Here is an 18,213-nt window from a genome sequence, read left to right as displayed (position 1 = left end):
GGAACTACAATATTACAATGTATAATTAAGAAATTGAGTAATTTGATCGCTTATATCTATGAACTTTTCATGAATTAATTAAACATATAAGTATACTTAAAATCTAACAAAACTCCGCAAGTTAATTTCTATGCTAACCAAATTAATTACTTGGAACGAATACATGCCAAATATTTAATCATCACCGAAACTGTACAGTACAAAATATCGTTCAACACTATACCACGAAATAATTCAGTAGAATGATTAATATTTATCTACTTAAATTATGTACTTCAAATTAAAGTACATAGATTAACTTCATGTCAATTATCCACTAGGTTTAAGTATTACTTCAAATATCACACATTCATACATCAAAATAGTTTAAAATTTAGGCAAAATACATCAAAGCATCCCTGAACTATACCCGAAAAGTCGATATCACACCTAAACTATACAGGCGACCTATTACACACCTGAACATCTAAAAACTGAATTTATTACCACCCTACAAACTGATGTGGCATAAATTATAAAAATAATTAAATAAGAACCGCGTGTTTTAGTTAAAATTTAAAAAAAAAAAAAAATCTAATCCCCACCCCAACACCCTTTCTCCTTCCTTTCTTCTTCATCTTTTTCTTTTTCATTCAACGTGAGCTGGCCCCTCCCCCCGCCCCGCCTCCTCCACCCTCACGCCACCCCAGCCACCCCGAATTTGACCACCACCACGCCGCCCCTTTCCCTCCATCTTCTTCACCATATATATCACCAACACTAGATTTCAATAGCCACCACCTCCATTAATTTCAATAGCTACCATTAAACCCACCACCACCAAAATCAAAATACCAATACCAAATCTTAATACCAATACCGAATCAAAATCATAATCTATCAAGTAAAAAGAAGCAAGTGGATTACTACTAATCTCTGCAAAGTCTATTGGGTTGTGGATTTTTTTTTTTAATAATGAAATTAGTAGGGGAGAAAGGGCGGGGGAAAGGTAGCAGTAGGGATGGGATGAGATTGAAAAATATATAAGTTGAAGGATGAGAATGAAGAAGAAATGGGGTGAAATGAATGGAGAAGAAATAAGAATGAAGAAGAAATGGGTGCAGTACTACTATCGTTTGATGTAATAGCAAAGTAAGAGGTAGTAAAATTACTAATACTCCCTTTGTTCAAATTTATTTGTCCATAATTATTGGAGGATTGGTTGTGGTGAAATTGGTGGCGGATTGGTGGTAGTAAAATTGATTGCGATGGTGGTAGCGTATTGGTTTGGTTCCAGTGAAATGAGGTGGTGATGAAGAAGAAGATATAATTATTGAAGGATTTTAATGGCTAATTAGGGATTAATTAGTGTAAATATAATTAATAAAAAAATTAAATGAATAAAGAAAAGAAAATAAATATAAAATTAAAATTTAGGAAATTTCTAAGGTAGATTACGTGGAAATTGGTTGTGGCCGATGTGGCAAGTGGGTTATACTTCCCATTGCGCAAGTGGTCGTCGGTTTAAGTGTGTGGTAAATAATTTCGGTTTTTAGATGTTCAGGTGTGTAATAGGTCGCCTGTATAGTTTAGGTGTGATATCGACTTTTCGGGTATAGTTCAGGGGTGCTTTGATGTATTTTGCCTAAAATTTAAGGACTGCTAATAAATGATTTCCTAGTAACCTATTAGAATTGAATGTGTGTTTAAACTATTTATAGAAAACAGAAAACATACTTATTAATTGAATAGCTTCTGCCAAAAAAATCATTGTGTATATAAATTAAATATCTCTCGTTTTCCATATTAATTTACAGGGAGGGCAACATGCATGTTAGCAGATTACAACTAATTCTGCACTGGATGATCAACAGATATCTACACCAATGTTTGCGGACCTACCAATAAGAGCCAGAGAGATTACTAAAGTGTTCTGTTTTATAATTAGCTTTCTGAATTTTAAAAGTTAAGAAAAGAAGTAGTCTGATCTTAACTTTTCTCAGCATAGTCTTGCTTTTATATTTTGGTGTATAAAACTCTTTTACTTTTAGCATTGTTATAAAAATTGTAAGGCAATGCCTTAACAGAAAATTCACTTTAAAAAAATATTACTCGTTGCCCTAGGGAATTTTTTAACTTTACTACTGTCCATTTAGCCTTGAACAAAATCAAGATATTATAGTATGATTAGACTCGCCGAGAAATGCCGATACTATCACTGTCGGAAGAATATTCCATGACAGAAAAAAACATGGTTGGTTTACGTACGATTTGAGGAGCCACCAATTTGAATCATGCTTACACGGAAAATCGTTACAGTTAAATTTGTGTATGTCGTCAAGGACACGTGGATCAATGTAATCAAAATTATGAAATAACAAGTAATAATTAACGAGATAAGTGAACGTAAGCATAGCTAGTTGTGTAGCCTGGGCCTTGGGGATGCTTTGAGCTAGAGTATCTGGGCGGTGAAGCATTATAAACACCACGAGTTAATCAAAAAAGAGCAAATGCTAAGAATGATATGAATACTCTGTATTGTTGTAAATGTTTCAGATGTTTTACAGTAGAATGAGTACCTCTATTTATACTAGCTATGGGGTACATATTTCATGAATCGTGCCCCCTTAATTACCACTATTAATGTTGCAATAAAAGGCAATAAAGAGTAATAAAGCTTAATAAAGGTTGGATGACGTTTGACTGGTGAGTTGACACGCTCCTCTGGACCCTTTGTAGTTTCGCTCCTCCGGAAGTGAGTTACCGAATTACTTATCCGGAGCCTCAAATGATTTTCTGGAGCCCCTCGTTCGCTGACTCGGATCTGACCTATCGCCATCGCCACGTTTCACCTTTTGATATGTCCACTTCGTGTCTACGGATTTTTCCCTATAGAATTTTTTGTTTATGGGTTACGACCCCTTTTTTTATTACTGGATCTTGAATCAAATATAATTATTTTTTAAAACATAACTAAAGGATTTGAGCCAAAATTATTAAATTCTGCCGAGCCCGTAGTTAGCACTGTGGCTCCACCATTGGGAGCCACCAATTAATGGTGGAAGTAGAGACGAAGCCATATATACAAAAGTAAACATTGGCGATTGGTGTGATTTGGAATAAAGGTAGGGATATTCATGAGGGGAAGATTAAAAATAGCTAATGTCATTTGCAGTATGGACTGGAAAATTGAGATGTCAAGACAGAAGTGTAGGGTCATTATATTATCCAACTTGGAGTCTAGTTGTTGTTAGTTTATGCATGAAATTGACACTTGCATTGGATAAAAGATGTTATTCATTGCACAAACTATATACTCCAGAGTGACCGTACAATATGTAATTTGTAAAATTTGCTGCACGGATATCATGAATGTATATCTTGTTGGATTATAGTACGCACTCCCTTCAATCTATTTTCAATAATCATTTTGTATTCAATATTTACTGGCCAGATTAATACAAATTTGAATCACTTAAACCAGCCTTACCATAAGTTCCCCATCGTATATAGGCCGCGATCGAATCCGTGAAATTTGGTCAAGTGTGGAAGGGACCCCATTCAACACACCACATGTAACGACCCGTTAGGTCTTTTTGGCTATTTTGACAATTTTATCCCTGTTGACCCTTTTCCTAGCTTCATTAACATATTTTTGACTTGTGGGGATGGTTAGCGCGATTCCCGAGGCATTCGGATGTGATTTGAGTGAGAAAATGGAAATTTTGGAAGCTCTTAAGTGTTTGGTTGACCAAAGTCAACATCGGGGGTAAATGGTCTTTTTGGTAATTTCATCGATTCCAATAGGTCCGGAATGTCGATTATGACTTGGTAGAGTAGTTGGTTCAGTTCGCGAGGGACTCGAGAAGAATTCTAGTTTTTAGGCGTTTAGGGTTGACCGGGTCAAGATGACCTCTTTTGGAAATTCCGAGTGCGCGAGTGAGTTCGTAGCATGTATTATAGCTAAGATGCATATTTGGTTTGTATTCGAGAGGTTTCGGATGACTCTCGGGTTTTCGAGTTGAAAGAGCAAAATACCGGATTTTTTTGGTGTCCTTCTACGCGTTCACGTAGAAGGATCACATTCGCGATGCTTAGTGGGCCAGGTGGGTCCCGTTCGCGAGCAAGGGCTCGCGTTCGCGAAGAAGGAAAATCGCTTGGGCCGGGTCAGCTGACCCATCGCGTTCGCGATGGGATGGTCGCCTTCACATAGACTTGGGCCGAGTCGATGGCCACGTTCGCGATTGTGCCTTGCGTTCGCAAAGAAGGATTTTCACCTGAACAGATTTAAAAGACCCCATTTCAAGTTTAAACCCCCATTCACATATTTTGAGCGCCAGACCTCAGATTAAGGAGATTCTTAAGGGAAATTACAAGGTTAATCTAGTGGGTACGTTTCTAACCTCCTTTTTACATTTATATCATTAATTAGTAGAGATTTCCATGGTAGAAATCATGATTTAAGGAGGGGATTTGGGGGAATATGAACCTTAAGTTAGAAATGATGAATTCTTGATTGAAGCATGCAATTGATGTTGGATTTGGTTCATTTTTGGCGAATAGACTCCATAGATGTTGGGTAAACTAATTGTGGTCGAATTTTCTATTTTTCCCTTCGAGGCTCAGAATCATATTTTGGGTGATTTTTTGAGTTTGGAATTGAAGTATAACAATATGGGTATCGTTAGTCTCGTATTCTTACCGAGATACCGTATTTGAACAGGTTGAGATCATTTGGATGCTCTACGGAAGGACAAGGCTCTGTTGACTGTGTACTCTAAATTTAGGCAAGTAGAGATCTTGACCTTATTTTAAAGTGTCGTATTGGTCTAATTGGCCTAATTAAGAGGGAGTAATGGGGTAATAAGGGGGCTCCGATACTTGTGAGGTGATGAGCACTTGTATCGGGTACCAGTGCCATGATAAGGGTGTTTGCGTACTTTAAATTGTATAGTCCGGTCTGAATGTCACGCTTTGGACATTAGATGATAGTATAGATTGTTGCTTGACTTGTGGTGGGCATGAGACCCCTTATTTATTGCATCTATGCTTTCTACATATCTTATATGTCTTAAATGTTGTCATCGCTCTAAAATACTCGTTATAAAAGTAGAAAAGAGGCTAAAGATTGAGTCTTTATTACTTGACATTGATTGTTGTTGTTTACATGTCATATTTATGCTTTCATATGGTATCTCATGCATATTACACTTGAGGATACATATGTTGGGTCCGAAGGTTAATGATTCCGGACGGTTGGTACGAGTATATAGGCCGATTGGCCAAGTGATGCGATTGATATGAGCCGATTGGGTAGTGACAGGCAATGTGAGCCTAAGAATGGCTAGATGATGTGATTGAGAGCCAAATATGACTAAGAAACCCGAAGGGAAATGGTTCCTGGTTATATATGGACCTCGCAAGTTCCCCATGGGTCGCGCTCCCTATTGAAGGAGCATGTGTGAACCGGAGATGGAAAGGCTTTGCATTGCATATCACTTGCATTTCTCATTATTTTTTCTACTTGTGTTGTTTGGTGTGTTTGACTAAGATTGAGTTTTTGGATCTCTTGAATTGGATTTATTGGACTCTACTTAAGGGTTTAAATGCTATAACCTAGGCTTGTGACTTATGATTTGAGTGATTACCGTGATTATTATGGAGTACTAACCGCAGTTAAGTGTAGAAGTAGTATTCGGAAGGCCAACCCTCGTCTTCGTTTCAAGATAGGGTTGTTCGACAATGTTGCTGAGTACATGTTGTTTCCCCTACTAACGCTACACTTGCTGCACCTTTTTGTGTGCAGATTCTGTCCCTGGTACGGGCGCTGTTCGCGAGACTGCTTGTTGTTGAGGAGACCTTTTCGAGAGTTCGGGGTGAACTACAAGTAGATCTGTAGCACTGGATTCTCTTCTATCATTACTTTTCTGTCCTTTTCATTTCAGACAGTGTACTAAGTATTTCCTCAGACTTGTATCAGTATTTTAGCAAGTACTTGTACTAGTGACACCAGTCTTGGGAGATTGTATCATTTTGGTATTTTACGACTATAAAAGCTTTAAAGACTTAATAATTGACTCGTGTACGTAATTTCTTTTTGCACTTATTTCATTAAATAACGGTTTAATCGGGTTGTGAATGGCTTACTGACTCGGGTGAGTTAGTGCCTTCACCGCTTACAAAATTGGGTCGTGAAACCACACCTCTTGGTGGTCACTCATTCCATTTCATTTTGTATGACATGGCTTGATTGGTGATGTTCGGCCAAAAGTACATATATTTAGTCATAGTTGCCTCACATTCTAGTACTTTTAATCGTCCATTGAGTGTTATTATATTGCTTTGTGCTTAATATTGTATTTTATGTGCAGGAATAATGAATTGCAAAATTGAAGAAATTTGGAGCAATATTGAATAAACACGGAAGAAAAAGAAGAAAAAGAAAATTTTAAAATAAACAAGGGGATGTACGTTGTTGATAACAAGAATTGAAGACCAATACATGTTTGTCTACGTGGATATTTAATGTGAAAAGTCGCCTAAATGATGGTGGTGTGATGATGGAAATAAAAGTGGCAAAAGTAAGAATTGAAGGCAGTACGTTTTGACATAACAATGTTACGGAAGTATGTCCGGAGTGCACTTGGCTTGGTCCGTGTAGGAGTTGGACGCAGTCAACTAATTCCCATATTAATACTTCTTCCATTTTGTTTTGGACTCGGTTATTTTCTTTGGGCTTTTTCTTCTACACCTATAAATATTCCATAAGCCACAATTTTTACATAACTTTGGATAGCTTGAAACCCTTAGTTCAGAACTTTGGACCTAGAGAGAGCTTGGAGCGGCCGTGTAGGCCATACTTACAGGATTTTGTCTTCTCTTCTCTGTAATACTTATTTTGACATTTTTATTCGGATGATTTGTTGTTTTTCTTCCATGTCTATGTGGAGCTAAACTCTTTAGTTCTAGGGCTTTGACACAAATATGAAAGTTGACGTTTGATTATCGTTTCTATCTATTAAATTTCTATATTTTTGGGTTGCTTATTTATTCTTGTGCTTAATTGTTTAATTACTTGATCACTAATTGAACACTATCTGTGGTGCGTGAATTGGACTTGAGAGAGGGAATTCACGTACGTATTAAGAATAAATAAAGTTTGTTCGATATTATCGTTTCGCTACTGAGGATAGAGATATACCCTTTAGCCCTATTTAGTTGGATACGGAGGAGTAAATGCGTTCTTGTTTCCTCTGGCGACCATAGAGATATAGGTGTTATAGTAACATCTATAGGCTTGTGAGTAGTTTGAGAGAATATCATAAAGTTAAAATCAACCCGTCAACTAGTAACCCATAGTAGAACGATTTGAAGACTCAACTAGATTGTTAGTGGTCATAGCCCTAGATCTATCTCTTCTCCGATAAAAATCCGCTCTTTCTTGGTTGAAGTTCATTATTTGCTTTCTTTTATTTTTATTTAGTTCATAAATATAAATTTGGATTTTATTTCTTGTTTAGATAATTAGCATTAGTTTAATTTAGTTGACAGTTAATCATAAGTCCCTGTGGGTACGATATCTGGACTTAAAAATTCTATGTTACTTGTACGACCGCGTATACTTGCGTGTGCGTTTGGGAGAAACAAGTTTTTGGCGCCGTTGCGGGAGACTTAGAAATTAATTGTTTATCTAGATTAGACTTTTCTTTTGTCTATTCAAGTTTTTTTTTTTTTTTTTTATTTTGTTTTTTTTTGTTTAATATTTTGGTATTCTTCTTGATATGGCATCTTGGAACGAAAATTAATGAATGTTGGGTATTCATGTTTTAATGATTTTTGTGCACTTTGTGAAGGGCCCCACCTATGGGAAAATTGTTCTAAAATTTGGATCATACAGGAGGTGTTATGTGACCCTTCTAAATCCTATGATTGGAACTTTTGTAAATGGTGTGGTGGTCAGTGGAAAGAGTGTCCTAAATGTTGTTCTAGTCTCTCAAGTGATTTTCACAAAGTGGATATTGTGAGTGATACTTGGCTTTTGGTTCGAGCTCAACGATTAGAGATATGGGGGGATTATCTTGATGAAATTACAAGTGACATGACATACTTCGTGGAAGAAAGAATAAAGCTCGGACAAGAGATAGACCAATTTGGCTCAGATATTCATGACCTTCAAGCTCAATTAAATAAAAAGGTTGAGGCGTCTGATGCCCAACTACCTATTATCGTGGATAGTGGCCAGCATGTGGAGCAGATAGAGGAATTCCAACCATTCGATCAGATCTTTATTGATGATGCCAATGTTGAGGAAGTGTTCAAAAGTGAGGATTTCAAAAATAATGCAGTTTTAGAGTTGGAGCGTGTTGGTCCTCATTCTAAATATTTTTCTACATTATGTTTGGTTGGTGACATGGAAATCGAGTCCTCCATGCCGATGAAGAAGTGTATAGATGAGGAACATGAGCCTTACATCCTGAAATTTGCCACACCAAAAAGACAAAACGACATTCCTCACTTAAGGGCCAAAAAGTGCAAGATGCGACACCTATTGCTTGGTTCCTTTATTTTTACACCACCGCCCCAGAAGCGTGATAAAAAATTTGATGCAAAATTGGGGGTACAATTTATAAGTTCGAGGTGGAGGAAAAAGTTGATTCACGTCGTGCAGCGACGTTAACTAAGGCTCTTATTGGGAGGCAACCCAATGTGTAATAGTTTTAGATTTTTATTTTTATAGTGTCACATTTTCTTTTGTTTTTGTTTTGCAGATTAGGGGAAGTCTGAGTACCCGAAGTTGAAAGCTGAGGAGCATGTTTAGGATTAAGTGTGGGGTCGTCCCGACCCTTAATTGTTGAGGATTATGCTGCTAGCTAGGCCCTAGAGGGTCTCAGGGAGTATTTCTCACCGTTGTTTTATTTTTTTCTTTGCTATACATACATCGAGGACAATGCATATTTTTAAGTGTAGGGTGGGTACTTCCGATATTTGAGGTCAAGGATGATTATACTATAAGATTTTTATTTTTTTTAATTTTCTTAGCCTTATATATTAAAAAAAAAAAAACGAAAACCAATAAAAATTCAAAAAGATTTTTTTTTCTTTTGTTCGTTCTTTATTTTTCTTTTATAGCTTCTTTTTCTCTTGTAGTGGCATAGATCATCCACTCCTTGGGTTTTCTTATGGCCTAGGTTCTTTCCCGCGCGGGGGGGGGGGGGGGTCTTTGAACCGGGTAGTTTTTTTTATTTTTAGGACTAATTTTTTTTTTGGAGTAGTAAAAGAGGGAGAAGAAAGACATTTTGACTTGTTTGATACTAGTATATTTGATCCTGAGCTTGAGTAGTACTTTCCTGTGAGTGCTTGAGCAATGAAAAGATAGCGTAACTTCCTGACACCTAACTCATGGTTGTGACTCTGTGTATAGCTTATTCTTATTTTGTAGTTCGTCATGATCCTATTTGTCCTAGAGTAGAATTGATCCATCTTGATTGAGACTTTTGCCATGTGTGGTGAGGATTTCTTGCATATATTCCATGTTTTGCATCTTAAACTAGAACTTGCCCTGCATGTTATTGAAGCGAAATAAAAAGTGTTGCTCTGTTTAGAAGATGATATATAATAGGATTTCTTTGATATTTCTTGTGAATTTTAGCCTTTTCAGAAATTGTTACCACTAGTTAGCCCTTTGAGCCTGTCGCATTTCGTTTGTTAGCCGTATTTTTGCCTTGATCCTTTTGTTTGAATCCCTAGTTTTTGCACCCTGCTTCCTTGAGCACTGTAACTTAGATTGTGTTATAATTGTGAAATCGGAAGAAAAGGGATGGTCAAGTGAAAAAATGGTGACCAATGATAGATGCAAAATGATGAAAAGGCCCTCTTTGAAAGAATGTGATATGAAAAAAAAATGAAACAAAATTGCTGGAAAAAAAATGATTGAAACGTTCTTGATATGATGAGAAATACTTGTGAAACAATTGATGAAGAGAGGGCTGAAAAATAAAGTGAAGAAGAAGAAAATAATGGGTAATGAAGTCTAAAAATGCAAGTGCCTAGGAAAGTGTAAGTCACTATTATATAGTTCTCCTACCCGTCCCCTAGCCAACATTACAACCCGTTAAAGTCCTATTTGATTCTATTCAAGCACACTTGATTAGTGGAGATGTACATAATGGGCAAGTCTATGGTTCTTTGTGCATACATGTGAATTTCTTTGTGAGTGCGAGAGTTGTGCTTTGATGCTAAGTCCTTAATTTACATTCATTCTTTGATTTGAGTGTGTGGACTATTTCTTCTTGTGAGGGTACTTGTTTCATGATAGATAGGTGATGTTATTAGATTTATTTGACAGAGTAGGTGAGTGAGCTTAAATTTGATGAGTTAGAGTCCGTCTCTGAGGTTAGGAGGTTAGACGTTTGTTGTTTGATTGAGTTGACTTGTATATCTTGCATGATGATCAGGAAGTGTATATTTGATGAGTTGAGTTGCTATACGGCCTAATTGTTGGTATCAACTAAAGTGGTGGTGTTCCTAACCTTGATTTATTGAAAGTGGTTTTAAAGCTTACCCGAGGACGAACAAGAGTTTAAGTGTGGGGTGGTGATGTTCGGCAAAAAATACATATATTTAGTCATTGTTGCCTCACATTCTAGTACTTTTAATCGTCCTTTTAGTGTTATTATATTGCTTTGTGCTTAATATTGTATTTTATGTGCAGGAATAATGAATTGCAAAATTGAAGAGATCTAGAGCAATATTGAATAAACACGGAAGAAAAAGAAGAAAAAGAAATTTTTTAAATAAACAAGGGGATGTACGTTGTTGATGACAAGAATTGAAGACCAATATATGTTTGTCTATGTGGATATTTAATGTGAAAAGTCGCCTTAATGATGGTGGATTATTGTGTGATGATGGAAATAAAAGTGGAAAAGTAAGAATTGAAGGCAGTATGTTTTGACATAACAATGTTGCGGAAGTATGTCCGAAGCGCACTTGGCTTGGTCAGTGTAGGAGTTGGATGCAGTTAACTAATTCTCAGATTAATACTTCTCCCATTTTGTTTTGGACTTGGTTATTTTCTTTGGGCTTTTTCCTATACCTATAAATATTCCATAAGCCACAATTTTTACATAACTTTGGATAGCCTGAAACCCTTAGTTCAGAACTTTGGACCTAGAGAGGCAGAGCCGCACATGAGCCAGTTACGGTTTTACCTTCTCTTCTCTATAATACTTATTTTGACATTTTTATTCGGATGATTTGTTGTTTTTCTTCCATGTCTATGTGGCGATAAACTCTTTAGTTCTAGGGCTTTGAGACAAACATGAAAGTTGACGTTTGATTATCGTTTCTATCTATTAAATTTCCATATTTTTGGGTTTCTTATTTATTCTTGTGCTTAATTGTTTAGTTACTTGATCGCTAATTGAACACTATCTGTGGTGCGTGAATTGGACTTGAGAGAGGGAATTCACGTATGTAATAAGAATAAATAGAGTTTGTTCGATATTATCGTTTCGCTACTGAGGATAGAGATATACCCTTTAGCCCAACTTAGTTGGATATAGAGGAGTAAATGCGTTCTTGTTACCTCTGGCGACCATAGAGATATAGGTGTTATAGTAGCATCTACAGGCTTGTGAGTAGTTCGAGAGAATATCATAAAGTTAAAATCAACCCGTCAACTAGTAACCCATAGGTAGAACGATTTGAAGGCTCAACTAGATTGTTAGTGGTCATGGTAACCTATAGGTAGAATGATTTGAAGACTCAACTAGATTGTTAGTGGTCATAGCCCTAGATCTATATCTTCTCCGATAAAAATCCGCTCTTTCTTGGTTAAAGTTCATTATTTGCTTTCTTTTATTTTTATTTAGTTCATAAATATAAATTTGGATTTTATTTCTTGTTTAGATAATTAGCATTAGTTTAATTTTGTTGACAGTTAATCATAAGTCCCTATGGGTACGATATCTGGACTTAAAAATTCTATATTACTTGTATGACTGTATACCTGCGTGTGCGTTTGGGAGCAACAATTGGTCATAAAATTTAAGTTAAATAGGGAAAGTTTTTAGAACTTGTGATCTTAAACATTTAGAGAAATTTTTATGATTAAAAAAGTATGTTGTATAATGAGAAACATACAGTTAAACTAATTTCAAATATAAAAAAGTACCATTCTCATACGAATAAATCAAAATGGTATGAGTGCATATAAAAAGAAACAGAGTGAGTGATAAGGTTACACTCATATTAAATTGTAAATCTTATCTTCATCGTTGATCTTGTGTAGCAATATTTTTTACTTTTTAAATATCTATTAGAAGTAGATTAAAATTCTGTCTACAATGATAATAAGTGTTTCAAATTAAATGCATAGTAAATTCTACTATCAAAACTTATCCTCAAAAATAGTACAGGTGAAATAGGTACTTGCCTTGTCCATAAAATTGTAAACTATAGAACTACTTGGCATTTAATTAACATTTTGTTAAGAGGTTCACTACTAGAAATATAGAGTTTTCCCACCGATATTCAATGTGAAATTTGTGCTATAAAAGATAATTTTCCCACTCCATTTCCATCGAACCAACTCACTGGGAAAACATATGATGGGAAACAGATTCCCATTGAAACGATGGGAAACTTCTTAAGTTTTCCGCGTGAAAACACTACTATTTAGATTTTTTCCACCGACATTTAGTGGAAAATAGCCACTGAACATTTTTCAGTCAGAAATGAGTGAAAAAATAAAGATTTTTTAGTAATGGTTTAAATGCACCTTTTTAATTTGTCAGACTATCCAATGGACCATGGTGCTACCATTTTTCCCTTTGAAGATTACTCCTAATAAACAAGAACAAAACAGTATTAGAGCTTAAAATTCGGCACGTTTTGTCTACCCCTTTGAATTAATTATGATTAATTTAGAAAATTTACGTAATTCGGTTAAAGAAGAAAGTTCTAAGCATCCACGCTCATATCATTCTTTTTCATGTAGAACTAGTCCATAATCTCCAACAACTTATATAATTAAGGCAACATAATATCTTACTAGTTTACTGATGCAAATGTTATGAACAAAAGTTAGGCATAAAGTTGTGTCTGAACGTGAAAATAATTTAAAAAAAAAAAAATGGTAATTAATCCACAGACTGTCCTCAGAAGAAAAAAAGACAAGAAAACCAACTTTTCTCCCTAATTAATTGACTTCTTAAGCAACAAAGAGCCATTTTATATTAAGTCGTGGAATAAAACTTTCATATTACAAGAATAGCTGAAAAAGAGGCTCCCCTTTTCCTATATTACCTTCCAAATCATCTGTCCTCTCCTGAAATTTTTTCTTATTTACTGACAAAAATTATTCCTTCATAATTCCTCTGAATCGTCCAATCTGCTTTTTCCACCGTATCTTTATGGCTATATAAGGGGACCATGCTAGCTGTTTGGATTAAGATTGCATAACACACAGTATAACCATAAGAAGATAGCAATTCAACCTTTTGACCTAAAAATATAGTCCAGAAGATTAAAACTATATAATCAGGAATGACTTTTACCACTCATCCGTCTGTGACCTATGAATATTTACAAGACTTGTGACACGTTAATAATGTTGTTAGGCACTTCTCAAGGCATATTATTGTTTTGCACCGATAATGCTATACATCATGGAAGAGATATAACACTTTAGCTTAATATAAAATAATTCAGATTAATCTGTCACTGTTCTAGAGAAGGAAGCGGAGCTGCTCCTACTAGCAGAGTATATAATTGGGGGGGAGCTAATCCTTCGGGCGTGGATTCGGCCGAACCCAGTAGTCTGAATCATATATTTGTATTAATTTTTTTGTCAAATATGTACAAATTATTAATTAAGACCCAATCACTTTAAAGAATTAGAACCCCGAACCCACAAACTTCGAATCCCGGCTCCTCCTCTGCATATAATGTTTTATAAAAAGGACCAACAAGGATCCTATCCTAACGTAATTTTTGATCCATACTTAAGTCTAGTTTCGTTTGTTGTTTCTCATTTGTGTAAGATAGATTTGGCTTCGTTAATTTAACATAAGAATGGGGACTCCTTCCGTTCCGTCTTGTATAACACCATTTTTTCACTAAAAAAGAATGTCATTTGTCTAAATTTAAAAATTATTTAACTTAAACTTTTATTTTATTAGTAATAACAAGCTCTTATAGACATACAAATGTTATGATATACTTATATCATAAGTTTCGAAAGTCTTCCTTTCTTTTTTTTTAAGCACCACTTCTAGTTAAACTACGTCATATAAATTAGAATGGAGAGAATAGTATTTTGTGGGTGATTAAGATTTAACCAGATCTTGTTCCATGCAAAACAGAGCCTTTGCTTGTGCTTGTGCATTCTTGAAATTATCACTAAAGCTAAATCTTATGATTAGCTACTAATTTGAATTGTTCTGCATAATTCTCAAACCGTATTTGGAAAAGGAAGGACGCGAATGGGGATCATAAAGGGTTAACATTGCCCCTTAATTATTGAAAATAGAATTATACGTTCCCTCTGATTTTGGTCTTAAATTTTATCATTGTTATCCCTTTTCCCATATAGTGATGATCTTTTTTAGGACGAAAATCAAATGAAGAGTGTAGTTAATCTATTTGCATCAGTTGAGAAGCAATTTTAGCCCTTTTCTCATCCGTGTATGCCATAGACATTGATTAATATCAACTTTAGAAGTTAAAAGGGCAAAAGGTAGGGACTGATTGCCAAACATTAAAGAAGCATCTAGGTTATCTTAAGAATAAACTAAATTATCCTCAATAGACGCTAAAAGTGGTTCAAGATTCATCCTCATACATTCACAATACATTGGTTTTGGATTCATGATTTTGGTTTAGGATGATGCCACCCCAATTCCTAGCCTGACTACACCTTTCATGTTGAACAGTCCCTTCTTGGGCCCATATTTGTCACAGTCTCATTTGTTCACTTTTTCTACTTTTCATTTATTATTATGAGTGTCATTTTGGTAAAATACTCTTTCTTTTTAATTTTTTATTACATGCCTCACATAGTTGATATTAGTTGTGAGATTTCGTTTTGTCTAATAAGAAAGTGGACAGAAACCTTCATTTTTTGGTTCATTTTTTTATGAAACAAAAAGAAGCTTCATACAACCAGGAGCGAAGCTAGAAGCTCAGTTATGGGTTCAGCTGAACCCATAATTTTTGTTTAAATAGTGTGCTTATATTAAGAAATTTATTAAATATTACTAATTTTAGAACTCAGTTATTACTACTTGCACTTAGCGTTTTAATTTAGAACCCACAAAGTAGAAATCACACGACTCCGCCTCTACGCACAAGTAGTTCAATTGTGTCAGGCAAACAATAGTACATTTTTGGGAAAATGTCTAAAATACACCCCCAACCTTTGCCCGGATTTGTTGTAATACACCTAACCTTTATGGTGGTCCTATTATCCCCCTAAATATAGTTTTAAAGCATTTCTTTGGCATTTATATGGGAAAAAAAAAGAAGCAAAATTCAACGCGACACAAGCCATGACATGATTATGAAAGAATATAGTGATTCATAAGATCAAATTTCAAGAGAATCAACTGCTTTCTCCGTGAAAAAAAAATTAAGAGTATAGGAGAGAATTCTAATTTTTTATTTTGTTCGAAGAGTGAAATGACCTGAAAATGATTGGACTCTTTGTTTTTTGTATCTTGTTCAGCACATATTTGAATTGTTACCAGCTCACTTGATAAATTTCAAAAAAATTCCTTAAATATATATATATATATCAGGGTAATAGGACTCCCGTAAAAATTAGGTGTGTTACAACAAATTCGGGCAAAGGTTGGGGTGTATTTTAGACATTTACCCTATATTTTTTTAGCTTTCCCTGCTTCTTTATAAACACAGCAAGCAATAACAAAGTTGGATTCATTCCATCCTTTATTTGAACCATTCAAAATTTCTTCCTCTTAAGGAAAAAAAATGGGATTTCTTCCATGTCCTTTGCCTTGTCAAACAAAGAAAAAATCATCAGATAATTCTGATCAAACTCAATCTAGATATCTTTCCTCAGATTCTTCATCATCATTATCATTATCATCAAGGTCAGTTTCTTCCCTTTGCTCATATCCAAGTTTACCATCACTTCCTTCTTTTTCTATATCATCTTCAAACAATTTCCACCATTGCTTAGCAACTCTAACAGGCCATTCTTCCTACATATTCTGCGTCTGCCTATCTCTTGCCGGAAAACACCTTTATAGCGGCTCTTCCAACGGCGAAATCCTTGTATGGGACAGTTATTCGAAAGAAAAGATAGTATGCCAAAGTGGAAGTGCAGTAAAATCCATAGTCATCATGGGAGATAAGCTCTTTAGTGCTCACCAAGATCATAGAATCCGAGTATGGAAAATTGATAATGATATGCCTAATAGATATTACAAGTGTATTGCAACCTTACCAACACTTAACGATCGTTGTATGAAGCTATTTTGGACAAGGAACTATGTACAAGTTCGCAGACACAAGAAATGCACATGGGTAACTATTATTAAATCGTCCTAAAAAACACATTTTCAATTACTTAATTTTATTTAATTTCAATATGTCTCACATGTGAGTCTGATTTTTTTTTCAATGATCAAGCACCTGAAAATATTACTCCATCCGTTTCAATTTATGTGAAACTGCTACTATGTGGAGTGTCAAACAGTTTTTTCTTTGATTATATTTTTCTCAAACTTTTAAAAATATTTTGGATCATTACCTATATTGTATTATGCTAGTACTTTTCATGTGTATTCTAAATATGTAAAATTTATTTTAAAACTTTGGACAAATCTTTGCCCTTATTCATAGTCAAATTTAAGCGCTTTGACTCTTTATTCCGAAATCCCTCACATATATTAGGATAAAAGGGTATGGTTTATCTGCTCTGATATTATATTGAGTTGGGTTCATTTCAAAATTTATCTCTTTTACCTACTTAATTATATTTTCTCAAAACAGATATATTGAGACAATGGGATATATTTTACGTGCTGTGATATTATATTGAATTGTGACCATTTATTTTCAAAATTTTAATCTCGTTTAATACTCAACTATACTATGTCTCAACAGGTTCATCATGTCGACACAGTGTCAGCTCTAGCCTTATCCAAAGATGGCTCTTTACTCTACTCTGCTTCATGGGACAGGACTTTTAAGGTTTGGAGAACTTCAGATTTCAAATGCTTAGAATCAGTATGGAATGCACATGATGATGCCATCAACTCCATAGTCGTATCCAATAATGGACATGTTTACACTGGATCAGCAGACAAGAAAATCAAAATATGGAAGAAACAAGAAAGGGAAAACAAACACACCCTTATGTTCACTTTAGAAAAACACAAATCAGCAGTAAATGCTTTGGCTCTTACTGAAAATGGCTATGTTTTATATTCTGGTGCATGCGATAGGTCCATAATTGTGTGGGAAAAAGATAGTGGAAGTATTAGTATGGTGGTGTCAGGGGCATTAAGAGGACATAAAAAATCAATTTTGTGTTTAGCTGTGGTGTCAGATTTGGTATGTAGTGGATCAGCTGATAAAACTGTGAGAATATGGAAGAGAGGATTTGGAAAAAGTTATTCTTGTTTAGCAGTGTTTGAAGGGCATAATGGTCCAGTTAAGTGTTTGAATGCAGCTTTAGATAGGGAAAAGGATGATGATGATTCTTGTTCTGGAAATTCTTACTTGGTTTATAGTGGTAGCTTGGATTGTGATGTTAAGGTTTGGAAACTTTGGGTTCCTAATTACCTCTAGAAAATTCATCTCTTGATATGTACCGATATTGTAAATATAAAAAGAGAACAACAACAATATACCCAGTATAATCACTGGAGTCTGGGGAAGGCCTGGGATGTATGCGGGGTAGAGAAGTTGTTTTCCATAAAATATAAAAAGAGAACATTTCACTTAATTTTCTTTGTTTAGTTTTTTGTCCTTGGTTTTCTTAATTACCTTTTTTTGTGGGTTTTGGAGGGGGTGGTTGGATAATCGAATTGGAGTACAAGCTTTAGAAGTTCTCCATTCATTTCTATCTGAAATGTATAGTAGGAGTATTATTTTACAGACTACGTGTGACTGTGTGAGAGTAAAGGAAATTCATCAAGAACAGTTTGTCTTACTTTTTTTTTTTTTTTGTGCTAAGAGTTATGAATGTCAGTCATATTTATT

The 18,213-nt window shown here is 35.1% G+C and overlaps 1 protein-coding gene across 1 annotated transcript; it reads left to right on the top strand.

The window, feature by feature from the left end:
• Positions 1-15,960: 15,960 nt before the first annotated feature.
• Positions 15,961-17,956, top strand: LOC132060801 (protein JINGUBANG-like). Its single transcript, XM_059453719.1, has 2 exons — positions 15,961-16,530; positions 17,113-17,956. Exons 1-2 carry the CDS (start codon positions 15,973-15,975, stop codon positions 17,797-17,799), a joined length of 1,245 nt encoding a protein of 414 aa, XP_059309702.1. The 5' UTR covers positions 15,961-15,972; the 3' UTR covers positions 17,800-17,956.
• The last annotated feature ends 257 nt before the right edge of the window (positions 17,957-18,213 follow it).

Source organism: Lycium ferocissimum, chromosome 6 (assembly GCF_029784015.1).
Source record: "Lycium ferocissimum isolate CSIRO_LF1 chromosome 6, AGI_CSIRO_Lferr_CH_V1, whole genome shotgun sequence".
Classification (NCBI taxonomy): Eukaryota; Viridiplantae; Streptophyta; class Magnoliopsida; order Solanales; family Solanaceae; genus Lycium; species Lycium ferocissimum.
The sequence above is the reverse complement of the archived record's forward strand: the minus strand, read 5'-3'. Positions and strand labels throughout refer to the sequence as shown.

What these genes read in the sequence shown, in the direction of transcription:
- LOC132060801 (XM_059453719.1), top strand. Translation starts at nt 15,973, where the DNA reads ATGGGATTTCTTCCATGTCCTTTGCCTTGTCAAACAAAGAAAAAATCA. An exon ending in GACACAAGAAATGCACATGG is followed by an intron (nt 16,531 to 17,112) that starts GTAACTATTATT and finishes ATGTCTCAACAG; the next exon opens with GTTCATCATGTCGACACAGT.